Below are 15,234 nucleotides of genomic sequence, written 5' to 3'. Positions count from 1 at the left end.
TTTTGGTCAGCTGCACACAAGACCTTTACACTGCACTGTTTACAAGTGTTAAGGTGAAAAGTTTCTCATGATTTTACTATTCTTTTGATCTGAAGACATATGCTTAATTATCTATTATATATGCTTAAACATTTAATCGATTTTTTTCTCTAACTTTATGACTTCCTTACCGAATAATTTTTCTAATGATTATTTTATTTCGTTTTTTATTAGTTTATTATAATGATATATTGCTTGTTTTTTATTTTTTATGAGTTTATTGTTCTTTTATTTTGTGGTAAAAATATATACAAGTGAGTATGTGACCTTCAAACAAATTCTTTAAATATTTGAAATTTGAAAAAATATATATATTATATATATATATATAAAGTATTCTTTAAATAAATTACATTTAAACCATAATTATACAATATTTAATCTAATCCATTCAATCTTTTAAAATGATCATTTTATGGTTTGGGCATGAGTTGCTTAATTTCAATGCTCAGGGTTTTAAAACAAATCCCCTCTTAAATGCAGAATAAGCACTGAAATGTTAATTTTCAAAAAATGTATGGAGAATAAACAGAAAAAAATGACATTCCAAACTTTAACAGTTTTAATAAATTCATAATTTGGAATGCAGTCCTAAAGTTTTCTTTTATCTAAAAACAAGAAACACGGATGATTATGTCTGACCAAAAAATAACACCAAAAATGAACATTATTTTAGATAAACTACTATTTCTACATAAATTAAATTTTCAAGTAAATGTAAGTGTTCCACTGACAAAACATTGACGTTGAACAGGTTAAAACACGTCTTTCATTGAGTTCTCTTCTGTTTTATTTATAAAGACACAAGAGCTAATAAATCATAAATCTTGTTCTTTTTTCTTAGTGACATTGAGGAGAAATCCATGATCTTCTCTATGGATCAGACTGAGTCTCTGTTTAAGAGTCATCACTTGGCAGGCAAAACGCTCTTCTCCAAACTCAAAGAAGAACATGAGGATCTGGCCCAGCTGGCACCTATACCTGGTGATACCATTATCCCGGTTAACTTTGGTGAGAGCCGAAAGAAAATAGCTTTTTCCATGTGTAGGGTTTTTTAATGGTAAATGTCCAGAGAGGTAGGACGTGATACACAAAAGTGGTCAAATTAGGGAAAGCTAGCAGTTATACAAAACAAATCTGACGTGACTATATTATGACATTCCCTCTCTCGTTCTAAGGTCAGCCCCAATATGAGGAGCTCCCATTATACAGCAGCGTGTCTTCGATTGCTCCTCCTGCCTCACAGTCTTCTCATAAGAAGAACTACACTGGAGACCTGCCCAAAATGGCCGCCACTTTCTCTGTGCCTCAAGCTTCCCCGTCAAGCAGTGCCACTCCCACCCTGAGCACCTGCTCTACGGTAAACAAGACTATGTGTCATATTGGTTCAAATACTGTCATATTTTGTTCATTTTATTCAAATGTACATCTGCTGTACGCTTGATGGTGTGTTTCTTCTGTTGAACAGCCTAGCCGCCCAGATGATTACTACGGTACAGTGGACAATGATCTGAAGGTGGAGCTCACTGAAAAACTGTTTTCCTTGGACACACAAGAGACAAAGTCTTCTTGCAACCAAGAGGTTAAAAGATATTCAATCTGTGATATTTCGTTGACATCTGTTGATGTTTATTTTCTCACTCAGGCCATGGTATTTACCACCATATATGAGACGGTTTGGTGGACAATACTGAATATAGATCTGAGAGGGTCCAAATATTTTGTGATCCAGTAACTCAGAATATATTTGAATTCAGAAATGCATGTGACCGCATTAGATTTGTAGTGCAAAATTCACCCTGATGCTTACCAGCAAAAGCAAACATAGCTGTCAATAAACCCCAAATGAAACTTTGATGAAACTACAAAGTAGCTGTGCTGTATTCAGTGCAGTGCAGATTATCAAAATAAAACTTGGGAGCAACAAGGAAATCATAAAGCTTCAAATGTCACATTTTGTTGTCAACATTGTGTTCCGTCTAGACAAATCCAGCGTTGAATGCGGCCTTCCTAACTTCTGACCTCTCTAATACTGTTTAGACTGATCTTAGTGATCTGGACTTGGAGACGCTGGCTCCCTACATCCCCATGGATGGCGAGGACTTCCAGCTGAATCCCATCTGCCCGGAAGAACCCTCTACTGACATTGGAGCTCTGGGAACTAACCAGCTAAGCTTCAGCAACATTACCAGTCTCTTTCAACCCTTGAGTCCCCCCTCAGCCCCACAGTTCCAGCCTAACATGAGCTCAGGAGGAGAAAAGCAGACCATCAATGGAGGCTCAGTGGAGTCATGGCAAGCACCTCCCTACAGTCATGGGCCCATGCAAATGCCTCCTTATCACGATCCAGCCAGCACCCCTCTGTCTTCTATGGGAGGGCGTCAAAATCTGCAGTGGCCTCCTGACCCTTCATTACACACGGCTGGAATGATGGATCCTTTAGCTGCGAAGCATTCTTGCCAAACCATGCCACCCAATCGAATGCCACATTATATGCAAAGGTAATTCTGACTCGAAAGTAAAGTGTGTAAATATTGTCACCAAATTAAGTTGTATTGCGTCACTTCAGGGTGGTGATGCACACCTCTTATTCCCGTATGTGTTTGGTGCGGAAATGATGCATTCACCTGTAATGCGTTTCGCTTGATTTAGTATTAAAATGATGTGCTGAACTTATAGCGTCTGGATAACACGTGTGTTTGTTTTTTGCAGACCCATGGAGAAGTTTGCGCAGAACTACAGAGATATGAGTCCAGCTCAACTCGCTCACACTAACAACTTCAAGCGCTCGTTCACACAGATGGCCATGGTTTGTCCGTATTTACTGTTAAACTAAATAATAACTGTTAAACTAGTTACTTTTTATTATTTTAATAGCCCTCTTAGGGAACATGAAACATATTTTCAAAGAGTTTCAGATGCACAGTTGTTTTTCTTTGAAGAGATACTATAGCTGTTCACTGTAGTGACTTCAATGCATGAAAGGGTTAAGGGCAAAACCAACAAAAATGTGAGCGTTGTCTAAAGTTTTGACTGGTTGTGTTAATGTGGCAGAAATCTATGAATTGTGTTGTATTAATGTTCAAATATCATTTTCTAAATTCAACCAATCTTATCTGTGTAATTCAGGTTGAGACACCGTCCACTACGGCACATCAGACAATGTGGAAGAGACTTAAGAATGAGAACTGTGCCGTAATGGACAGAAGCCCTCTCAGCAATAGGGCTTTATCAGGTATCAACACTATATTTATACACTGAAATTTTTTTATAACAGGGCAATTTCTTGAAAATGACAACCTTACCACACGTTTTTTTTTTACCAGCGTTTTTTACTATGGTAACAGCACATATTTTAACATTTGGTGGTTCCATTACCCATGTGAGATCTCTCTTCAAAATTTTTTTAAGTGCATGATCTTTCATAGTCAGGTGCCATTTTCAGGATTGTCACATATTGTATCTCAAAAAAAACGCATCCTTTTTTTGTCACATCCATAATGCATGTTTATTTCCCTTTTTATATATATATTTTTTTTGTAGACTGGAATTTTTATAATGTTTAGATCAACAAGGGTTCAGTAAAATACAAACAGCATTCTCTGAGCATTTTTATGTCACGTCCATAACCTTGGAATTGCCCAAAATTACAAGCAAACATCACTGTTTTTATAACTCTTACATCTTTTACTTATACAAACAACACCCTTTAATCAAAGTTTAGTTTTTTTGTTTTTATTAATATTTTAAGGTTTTTGTTAATTTTAGTTAAGTTTTAGCATTTATTTATATGCTTTTGTCATTTTATTATTTTACAGGACTAAGCATAACTATAGACCACTATATGTCACGTGCTAACCAATATATTATAGAGACTTTCCAGTGGGCTCCTAGCGTTGGGCCTGATCACACTTTGGAGGTTTATTCTTGAGATAACAGCCAGGTGTCTGTACATTATCCCACTTATTACACGGCTAGTTATTTAACACTAAATACTGATTTTAAATATTTAAGTTGCTCATTTTTAACGGATGCAGACCATTTTGCTTTTGGTTTTAAGGTAAGAAACGACGTTAAAATGACAGGAACAGGCAATTTGGTTTAATCATTTGTCAATATAATGTCATATGCGTTATAAAAATACATATTTATATATATTTTTTGTGTAAAATGTAATTATGCCTGTCAAAATGATTTGCAACATCTTTGTTATCTTGGAATATCAGACTTTGGAATGTAACAATTGGCCAATCAGAATAAAGTAATGAATCATTAATCATCAAACACATTTTTGTACTTAGACAAAGGCATGATCCATAGTGGAGGTATGGACCACCAGCACAGCAAGATACAGTATCCAGGTAATGAGGCCAGACAGAACGCTGCAAAATGCTATCGAGAGCAGAGCTGCACCTACAGAGACTTCAACATACAGACTTGTACAAAAATGGACGGTGAGCTCATGCTGTTAAAACGACACACAAACAAATCTGCATTTCTCATCTGCACATGTATGCATTGTTGATACTGATTCTCAGAATTGGTTGTGTTTGCAGGAATCGCAAGTCGTCTTATCGGGCCCTCCTTCAAGACCTACTCTCTGCCCGAACTGACGCGTTATGACTGCGAGGTCAACGTCCCCTTGCATGGAAATCTTTATTTGCTCCAGGGTAGTGACCTACTGAAGGCATTAGATCAGGCCACCTAAAGCAGTCTGTAAAGTGAACAGAGATGCAGTCAGTCTTTCTTAAGCTTATCTCACTATCGTCAAGCTGATAGTAACTATCCCAGCTTAGCACATTTACTCTTATACACTCTCTCACAGTGACTGGATAGACGGCAAATGTAGCTTTGTGTCTATTTTTATTCTCTACATCTTCATAAATTATATACATGCGCTATTTTTTTAGTTAAAATAAAGTTTCTGAATGAACGTAAGTATTTTTGGAGGAGTTTAACTGTGGTGTTGTGACTTTGGCCAGCTGGTTGTCTGCTTTTGGTGAAGACATCTTCCGTAAATTCTCATTTGGTCTTCATGTTATCTGTCAATGAAAAAAAAACACAAAAGGAAAAATATCTACTGTAATTTCTCCAGTTTGCTCTAACTTTCCTACCTCTGACACATTAAGCCTTTTCTTCACTGACCACTTTCAAAACTCATGTTGGAATGATTTTGTGCCTTATTTTGTTTATTTAGTGGCTTCCTTTTTGTGTCGGTTTATTGCCTTATTCTGGAGACCACTCTCAATACATGTAGCTGTAAGCATACATATTTAAAGCAAAGCTTTAATCTTAAGATTTCTACTATAGATTTCTATACTTTGATGATAAAGTTATGTGTCGTGGCGCTTATTTGTCCTGGTACTTTGTCTTGTCTATTCAGTAGATGTGAATCAGAGTCCTTATAGTAAAAAAGCTGTAGTGCTTGTGTCCCGTGTTCGTTCATGGTGGTATTTATTTGCAAATATGCAAATGAATATTATGTTTATTGGCAGGCCAGTACAATTTGATTTGAAAGTAGAAATCGGAGTAAAATGATTCCCAGACTCTTTTTTTTTAGACAGGTTATGTAGCATATTGAGGGCTTGGATATGAGTTTATTTGAGCAGTTTCTTGCTGTTGTGAAAATATTGCGTAACGCAGTTTTGCTCACACTTGTTCTTACATTATAGCATTAACTATCTTTATTCTAATTGAGTTTAACGTCAACTCTGAGGTTGTCTTTAAAGTTGAATCGTTCCGTTTTCATATCCGCATATTATTTGAATACTACTAGTTGTAATATAAAGACAGAAGATATTTAGATGTGATGTTCTTTTATGCTTATCACGGATTCACAAACACACAACCAAACACATCCTCATGTGTCCTTTGGTAAATTTTAAGCCCTGGTGAAAACAGAGTGGCACGTGACAAAGATTAAGAACAATTTATGCTACAATGAGCCTGTTTTGTTTTGCAGACTGGAGATGTTTAGCTGTGTGAGATGCTTTCTGACAGTTTGTGTGCATGCACAACTGAGCAAAGCTTATTTAGGAGAGGGATGAGGTCATGAAACCTGTCAGATACACGCCTGGGTCATTCTTCACCCCAACATCTAAAGTAAAAATTGCAAAATCACAATAGTATATAAAAATGTGACTCACAATCATCCCCTAAACCCACAAAAATATATTCCAAGATTCTCAGTAGTGCATTTAATCCTTAGTGTAATAGGATTAAATGATGATATGTCTATATATTGGGGTGGTACTTTTATAGTGTGTTGTACAGCCGTTGTCGATTAAAAAAATCTGTAATTGCAGTTACAAAAATTCAATAATAATGAACACTGAGAATGATAGCAATACAAAACAATCATAGTAATGAGGACGTTAAGGAAAATGTTTCCTATTTGTCCTGAATACATTGTAAATTAAGTGCAAAATATCCTAATGATCCAAAAAGATCAACATTTGTCCAATTTTATTTATCCAAAATGTCTTTCAATTTTACTTTTGATTTTGGAATTAGATTTGACATGGGCTGTGTTTAGTGAGACAGAGATGCTTAATGTTGTTCATAAATGTGTAATATGTGCCTTATTTTTCTAAACAGTCTATTTAGCATTTGAATTGATTTGTAAGTCCTGTTACAAAAAGTTTATTTTAGTTCACATGTCATAGTTTGCTGTGAGTTAACCCATGTTCCATTTGTTAAGGCATTTTAGGAAAAACAGCGGAGACCAAGCTGAAACTGAGCTGCACAGATGTTGCAGACGGGAGGGGGTTTAAAACAAGATCTTGAAAATATATTTTAATTTCAGGACAGTCTATCTGAAACTGTGATAGACAGTTACACTAGACACAATATGAGTATATAGACAAGACACGTAAAGAGATAACAGGTGAATAAGAAGTGAGGGACAGACAGAGAGATAGTTACTGTTCAGTCTGTCCACTGATGCAGATCTCTCCAGCCTCTCCACATCTTGAGAAATATAATAGATGGCTGTTAAGGGTGTTTAAGGTTATGCATATTTTCCCCCAAATATTTTATTTTAAATCATAAAGGTTTTTTTTAGAAATAGCATCTATAGTGAAAAAAGTCAACTCAGCACATTACAGTGTTTAATCCTCGTTTTATTAATTAATTATTTTATCACAACCTAATAATGGCAATAATCTCACATTAAAACTGTTAAAAAGGTGCCTTAACAAAAAAACATTTAAAAGCCAGTGAGCCCTACCCATTTAGCCATATCGCACACAAAACAGCAATGCTTTATATTTATTACTTGAATTTTAAGAAATTAATGCCAAAGTTAAAGTCTCACAAAAAACCTTTAGTTCAGTGGCTTTCCCTAACTGCGAAGCCATGATGTTGGTGTTGACTTGAGGCTTCTCAATGCGTGCAGATTGCAGTGGTAAATTTTTATTCACCAATCTCACACCCTTGCTAGGCAGAAAGTTCAAATAAATCTGTCCTAACTTTGATCTGATTGGTTTTTCTTCAACTTTAAAGACAACGTTAGGGTGCTGACGTAATAAATAAGTGGTTTATTTTGACAACGTGTGCTCTATTAAAATGATAGATGTTTTAGTCACGTTAAGCAAGTACGTGCATATTTTAATATTCTAGATTTATATTGACATTATTACTGTTGTTAAGATTATTGTTGACATTACTGTATGGGAAATTTTACCCAATAAGAAGTTGTATCTCTGCACTGATATCTTATTAAAGCATATCAATTCCATTGCTGGTCTCTTTGTGTTCATATAAATACTGTCTCCTTTGAATGACAATGTTATTATATTAAATAATGGTAAGTCTATTTCTGTCTTTTTTTTAAAATATTTTTATAGAAAAATGAGATGGATAACAGAAAATTGTCCCAAAACTACATTTACTTATATACTTTATATAATTTATGTTATTCAGGTAAAACGCAATATTGATCTGGTTTTAAACAAATGCACTCATCATACTGTTCAATAGATGCCCCCCAGCTCTGAAACTAATCCACAGCCCAGCTATTCTGAAAACAAACAAAGCATCAGTCACAATTACACTGTGTGCATTTGGCACTGTCAAAGTTAACAGACTGTTATTTCATTTCAATGTCATATAACAGTTCAGCTTGTTTCATTTCTATTAATAAGAAAAGATGTAAAATAGCACTATTACAGTAATTGACAGAAAATGTCAGACACATTTCACTTATGTGCCGACTGCCGTTCAAACTGACCTAAATCATGTAACTCCTGGCTTTTAAAACCTATAGAGGAAACAGACACTTATTTAAAAAGTTTCCCACTGAAGAAGCCCTTCTACCCCAAAAATGTCCCCAAAAACCTATTGCTACAGCACGCTCAGGAAAGGTCCTAAACAGCCCGGGACATTCGCCAAAACACACATGCTAATTAAAAGAATTTTCCATTGGCAAATGTGTCCCTCTTTCCCATTGCAACCAAAAGAAGAGCATTCAATGCCGAAAAGAACAAGTAACATGTTGAAAAAAAAAACAGTTGTAATCAGATTACTTTGAACAAAAAAGATTCCAAAGTATTTATTTTAGGTTCTTATTTTAGTGGATGAGTTCATCTAAATAAAATCCTTCTGTTGTGAGAAACCTGTGTGCTGTGTCTAAAATGACAGAATTTTCATTTTTGGCTGCATAAACATCAATAACAATTATGTCAACGGGTCAGCAGACCAGCAGCAAAAAAGGGTGTCCTCATCTAACCTGTATAGGCACACAGACACACCAACCCTTCTCCTCCCTGTGGAGTCACTTTTGTACTAAACTGTCTGCTGGACTTTTGCCTAATCCAACCGCCTTTCTCATTTATTTGTTATTGCCCTTGTTATTTCTGTTTGGAACATGACGTACATCCCCTCCAGCTTCCATGGGCAAATGGACACAAATGGAGGTTGCTTTACACGGTTTCCCGGTCTTTGCACAGGTACTGCGTTGGACACGTTTGAGCAAACACAAAAGACCTCCAACACTTCTGTTGGCCCATTAACAACCACAAAATGTTCACTGAGCCATATGACACGTGCTAAAAACCAAATGTTTCTTTAGGGTAGAGGAAAATACATTTTTCAAAGGATGTTATACTGTTTTATTCATGATATACTTTATAACATCCCCACTTTACAGTATTTTTATACACATGTGCCTATAAATCTAAAAAATATACATTTTACTTTTGGATCAGATACCAGGAATCAGTGTATGAAACTCAACAATGCTGACAATCAACAGATTAATTCCGATAAACCGATCAACTGCAAAACATGCTGGGAATCATGAATGAGTTTTCTATTATGATGTTACCCAGCATGCATTGCAGCATGAAGCTTTCGTTTGTTGATTGACACCATTGTTGAGATTCATACACTGATTACTGATGTCTGTGTGCGTCTAAACTCTTCTGGAGTTGAAGATTAAATTTGTGTCCAGTTCTCGCGAATCTTTCTATACGTCAAAATGGAAGCAAATTCCCTTCCACTATTATGTTCTCTCAGCACCTAAACATGCAATCTAGATGAGATCAGTGAATCAAACTACAGGATGAGGGACATTTTAACAACCATCATCAGTCAATAAAATTCTCATTTGCATTGCCAAAATAAATATACTTTAAAAACACACAGATTTTAAAGTAACAAATGTACTTTAAACACAGTGTGGCAAACTAATTTGTATTTAAAAGTCAAGGGTCAAGAGCCCAACTCAAGGAAACACTTTTCTTAGCTAGGAAATTTAACTTGGAAGTGTCATCAATTGAAGTATTTTTTTAAGTTGATCCAACTGATCATTTGTTACACTTTTGTTAGCTGGGAAATATAAGCTGAAAGAACTTAAACAAACACTAAACAAAATTTTGAATATTTTTTAAGTTGATCCAACTGTAAAAATTTTACAGTGTACCATTGTATTAGAGTAACGTCATCAACTATAAAACCTTGCTTGTGTTGAAGAGAGGGCTAAAAATCATAATTCATGTCATTCAAAACATGTATGAAAAAAAAGATAAGATATTATAAGATATTTTGAGAAATGTCTAAGTGGTTTTGTGTCCATACAATTGAAGTCAATGTGGGTCAGTGTTATTTGGATATCAACATTCTTCGAAATTTCTCTTATTTTAGGTTCTGCAGGAGAAGAAAAGTCATGCAGGTTTTGAATAACATGAGTAAATGAAAGAATTTTAATTTCTGAGTGAACTGTCCCCTATAAAGGACAAATGCATGTTTAATCATGATTTATTCTGGAACCAATGACGAGTGGAAAAGAAAAACACTGGAAGAAATGTTAGAAAACAAGCAAAGCAGTTTAACGATGAGAGGCTTCTCTTCCTATGTGTTCCCTGGAGTAGTTTTTTCAGCGTTAGTCTTGGCGATGGCACTGTTTAGAGTGCTGACACAAGCTCCAGCTTCACCCTCCTGAGGGGTAAAAGCTTGCATCTCAACCATAACAATCCCCTCCTTAAGGCTTTGTGTGCCTCTTCCTTCCCATGGACAGAGAACTAGACTCCTTACGAAAACCAGACTTCCACTCTTTTCCCAACTACAAAGATTTCATTTTTGGATCCGTTGATTCAGAGATTTCTGATCTATATAGTGAACAAGAAAACAAAGCGCAGGAAAATGGGAGTGACTGCCAATTCAGGCCATGGGACTTCCTCCTTCTTGAAGAGTCCAAAACACCGGCTACCAAGAGTATCACACAACTGGCTGAGAAATAAAACTTTTTTTAAATAATGAAGGTCATTTCCACATGAACACACAAACCACGTACGCACTTTTCCAATTTCCAATTCACACAAAGCATGTTTTAATATTAACATGGCTACAATGTAAATTTCTTTTATCGGCTAACCTAAAATAGTCAGCACATAAAACTTTAAAATAAATAAATTCCTTCTTACACGTAATTTTATAATCATAGGCCCTCAAAAGGAAAGGTTAAGGTATAACAAAATATTATTTAAGTGAGAAATAAAGGTTTTTCATTTTTTTTTCATTATGACAACATTTTTTAAACAAGATGAGGCAATGAGGCATCTTTAATCAATGGTCTATAATCAATGCGTGGACTAATTTGCATATTCATGAATCCACATATAATAAATAAAGCAAGGGTGTAAAGTAACATTCAAGTCATTTTCAGGCCTGAAGAAATTATCATCATATGAAAAAACTTCCACATGTGCAATTTTAATGCTTAAAGATGAGTTTTAAATGATAAAATCATCGAACGCAGTAGGACTTTAATAGGCCTAGTTAATGCACAATAAATTAACATGAACAATAGTATTGACATTAACTAACATTAACAATTATTATTAAACAAGCTTTTAACATAATTTACACAATAAAATAGTTATGCATGTTAAAAACTATATTTTTAATTGTCCATTTATGATAGCTAAACTGCATTTAATAACAAATACAACCCGACTGTAAAGTTGAATTGAAAAATATTTTTTCCAGATATCGATCCCCCCATGTTGGCCACTTTCGCCCTTGTCAATATAGAAAACACCCCTCTAAATGTTCATTTATTTATTTCTTCTTCATTCTTCTAAACAATGAGCATCTCAACATTAACTTATTCAATGGTGTAGGTTTGGGGAAGGTTGGACCACCTGTTTATCTCAGTAATGCATGACAAGTGCAATCATTTGTCGGCAAAGCTGTTGAAACAGTTCTTATCTCTTTGGTGCCACATGGTGCAGAACCGATACAGTTCACCTTAAAGGTAACGACTGCATATTTGTATGTTTTTTAAGTGAATAAACAAAAAAATTCTGGGAATGCAACGCTGAAAATACTCCATAAAAAAATAAAAACCATTCCCCGATCGCACAGGACTGCTAAGACTGTTGTGAACTCAACCAACTTTCCTCTTTGACGGTACTCAGTCGTCAATCTTGTCTAATTGGAGCATTACATCCAATGAAGCCAGCAGCAGGGAGAAATCTATTTGTCATTATGTTGGGACACTAATGATAAGAATAAACAAGACCTTGAATTCCCTGTGCTCATTTGTATTTCAGTATGATGTGTTTGGTTTTTATCATTTGACTTGTCATCCTCTACCATCATTTACGGGGCTTCTATGGCCTTACATCGGCCCTTGTCACACAACAGGCCTGTCCCGGAACGAAAGTGCTTAGTGTCCCAGAAAACCCAGTAGTCTGTGGGAGGCTCTGTGCTCATCTTCAATGAGACGCAGTGTGTTTCCATCGAGGAGTTTCCAGTTTGCAACAAGCAGGGCATCAGTAATTTAATTGGAGGATGAATCACAGATGGAGCATAGGCCTTTTAATTGATGCCAACCTACTGTTATGTCACCATTCATTTTCTTTTGATGTTATTGGGGGGCATAAGATATGTACTCCTCCTCCAGGTTCCATGACTTCTTCCAGTCATAACTTCCTTTAAAGCTGGCCTCCACATTTGGAAGATTAAGAGCATTTTTTTCAAAAAAAAGTTTGATCAGTGTGCACAACTATTAAATAGTACTGAGATTTTTGTTTTCCAGAAAGACTTTTTCCAGATAGTTTTTGTGTATTTTTGTTATGATGGCACATAGAACCAGGGGGTTCTATTTGGGCACCATTACTGTATGTCAAAATGCATGTTCCTCTGTTTTTTTTTTGATTAATAGTCTATTTCATAAAAAAGAAATACATAAATAAATGAGGGTGTTTTATTAGAGTTTTGTTTGCCTTTACATAAACGTGAGTGCACTGTGGGGTTTAATGTCATTCTTATTAAGATTGTTAATGTTTATTGTTTGTAACTCTGGAAAAGAGACATTTAAATTATTTCTTTTAATTTACTATGTGTTAAACAATTTGCATTTTTGCATGAAAACTGGACAAAGTTGTCAACATAACAAAAAAGACTCAATGAACACTGCAAAGGAAACAATTAAATATTTATATCACGTCACACAAATATCACATACACTAAAACTATTCTGGGTTATTTCTAATCCAGTGTCAGGTCAAAAATGGACAAACCTTGCCGCTACCCTGATTTTATCGCAATTTTTATGAGTCTTTTCATGCTGTCAGTCTTTTACAATGCCGTTGAGTGATTATAATTCCTGAGGTTTGACTTTGCTGGAACTCAACAGACACTGGACTGAAATAACTGCAATATGAAATGTTGATTAAAGATAAATTAGAAAATTGGTCTTCGTTTGGTTGTATAATGAAATACATATTTGAAATTGTAAGCTCAATATAGAAAGCAGCAGTTAGTTAAGAACTTGAATATATCTATACAATTACTACGCTAAAAGTGTAGCATGACATGAATTGGAGCATTTGAGGCTTGAGAAGCCACAGATTCAAAGTAGCTCCATCAAAACAGTCATCATTCACATTTAGTTTATTTAATATTTTGATTGTTGTTTAGTTAAACATTTCAATACAGAATGTTGTTTGTTAGCATTCTTCTGCTCTCAGGCAACAAAATGTGGCGGTCATTACTGTGTGTATCCACTAATTGTTTACACTGAAGCACAATAAAATTACATAAGCCCACCCCACACCCTTTGACCTCTTGCTTCAATGTTTAGGAAAAGACCAAATATAAATGAAGAAAGCCAAAAGGTTAACGTCTATCAGTATAAAAACAGAGGAAAGCAGGAAGGATATCCGCAAGGCATTAAAAAGAAAGAGATAGCTTGAAATAAAGACTTGTCAATAACACGAACAACTTGCAGTGATAAAACGAACTACACTATTTGTCCAAATGTATGAGAAAATGTCCCTTTTCCCTTTTGTTCTAGTTCTTGATATATAACAGTTGTTCGATCTAAAGAACAGACACAGACAAAGAGTTTCCCTCTTCTATATCCATATTTCCTCTCCCACTCGTTTTCTGTCTTATTCAGGAGCAAATTTTGGATCTTCTTAAAGGGGTCATATGGCGCGAATACGTGATTTTTTGTGTCTTTGGTGTGTTAAAAGTTCCCCATGCATGTACTAGACACGTAAAATTGCAAAAATGTAAGTGTCGGAACAAAAGATGCCTTCTATCTTAAAGCAAATGCTCACCCAGACCTGCCTGAAACGCCTCGTGTAACCACACCCCCACAAATCTACATCAGTTCGTGGTATGATTTGACGAAGACCCCCTAAATGTATACGAAAGTAATGTGGGCGTACCTGTCAGTACAATTGCTTTGGAATCTGATGTTCCAAATATGGTAAGTGGCGTTACATTTCGATCACACGCCTGCAGTATTCAACCAATCACTACGCACTGGTTAACTGGCCAATCATAGCACACCTCGCTTTTCGGAGCAATGAGCTTTGTAAAAATGTTGCACGTTTAAGAGAAGCTAGAGATACAAACATGCACGGTTTTAGGAAAATACACCGTTTTTTATCCTTAAATTGTGTATGCATGCATTACATCTAAATCAAACGATAATATTTGTTTTAGCCGTGTCATATGACCCCTTTAAATTCTGCCATTCCCTCCATTCGCTATCCCTGCAGCTACAATACATCACACACTCCTTAAAGCTGTCCCACACAAAAAACATTTTATGAATTTATAAGTGTTACAAACTGCCCTTGAATGGCCATTAGTTAAGAAACATGTAGAAGACAATCATAAATTAAGATTACTTATTTCATTTAATCTGAAGTGTAAACAGGGTCAAAAATAATGTGACCAAATAACATTTAGTGTAGCCTAAATGTCGACATGCCCTGTGTGCTTGGGCAGTATACAGTATAACAGAGGACCACTTAGTTATCTAACAACCACTTTGCTATGAATTTTAAAGAGAACATAACGTTTGGATTTGAATTCAAAACAATAATGTCGGCCTTAAGTGCTTTTCCCCACTGACTAATCTGTCATTAATACATTTAGCCAGATACAGACATCATTCTCTGTTCACATAGCTCCCCTATCTGGCTACTTGAAGCGTTACATCTTCTCTTTAATCGAAAAAAAAAATTGTGGAACACTTAAAGCCTAAAAAAGTGGTCTTATAATTGTAATGTATTAGGTGTACCAGGCAGGTATACACTATAAACCACAATTATGTTGCTCAAAACAAAAATGTTAGGAATCTCATTTGTAGCTGAATTTTTTTAAAGGAACAAAAGAAACTCCAAATGTATATCTTAGGCAACTCATAAATATTATATTTCAGTTACAGTAAAG

At 35.4% G+C, this 15,234-nt stretch overlaps 1 protein-coding gene across 1 annotated transcript in view; it reads left to right on the top strand.

The window, feature by feature from the left end:
- epas1b (endothelial PAS domain protein 1b) overlaps positions 1–7,777 on the top strand; it is a 52,951-nt gene extending 45,174 nt beyond the window's left edge. Inside the window, exons 9-16 of the mRNA XM_056761150.1 lie at positions 884–1,050; positions 1,218–1,399; positions 1,508–1,621; positions 2,080–2,540; positions 2,752–2,848; positions 3,169–3,274; positions 4,341–4,493; positions 4,596–7,777. Of these exons, the coding sequence (XP_056617128.1) occupies positions 884–1,050; positions 1,218–1,399; positions 1,508–1,621; positions 2,080–2,540; positions 2,752–2,848; positions 3,169–3,274; positions 4,341–4,493; positions 4,596–4,747 (1,432 nt within the window). The 3' untranslated portion in view covers positions 4,748–7,777. The remainder of the gene's footprint in view (positions 1–883; positions 1,051–1,217; positions 1,400–1,507; positions 1,622–2,079; positions 2,541–2,751; positions 2,849–3,168; positions 3,275–4,340; positions 4,494–4,595) is intronic.
- The last annotated feature ends 7,457 nt before the right edge of the window (positions 7,778–15,234 follow it).

Source organism: Triplophysa dalaica, chromosome 11, assembly GCF_015846415.1.
Source record: "Triplophysa dalaica isolate WHDGS20190420 chromosome 11, ASM1584641v1, whole genome shotgun sequence".
In the NCBI taxonomy this organism is placed as follows: Eukaryota; Metazoa; Chordata; class Actinopteri; order Cypriniformes; family Nemacheilidae; genus Triplophysa; species Triplophysa dalaica.
This window is presented reverse-complemented; position numbering and strand designations above follow the sequence as displayed.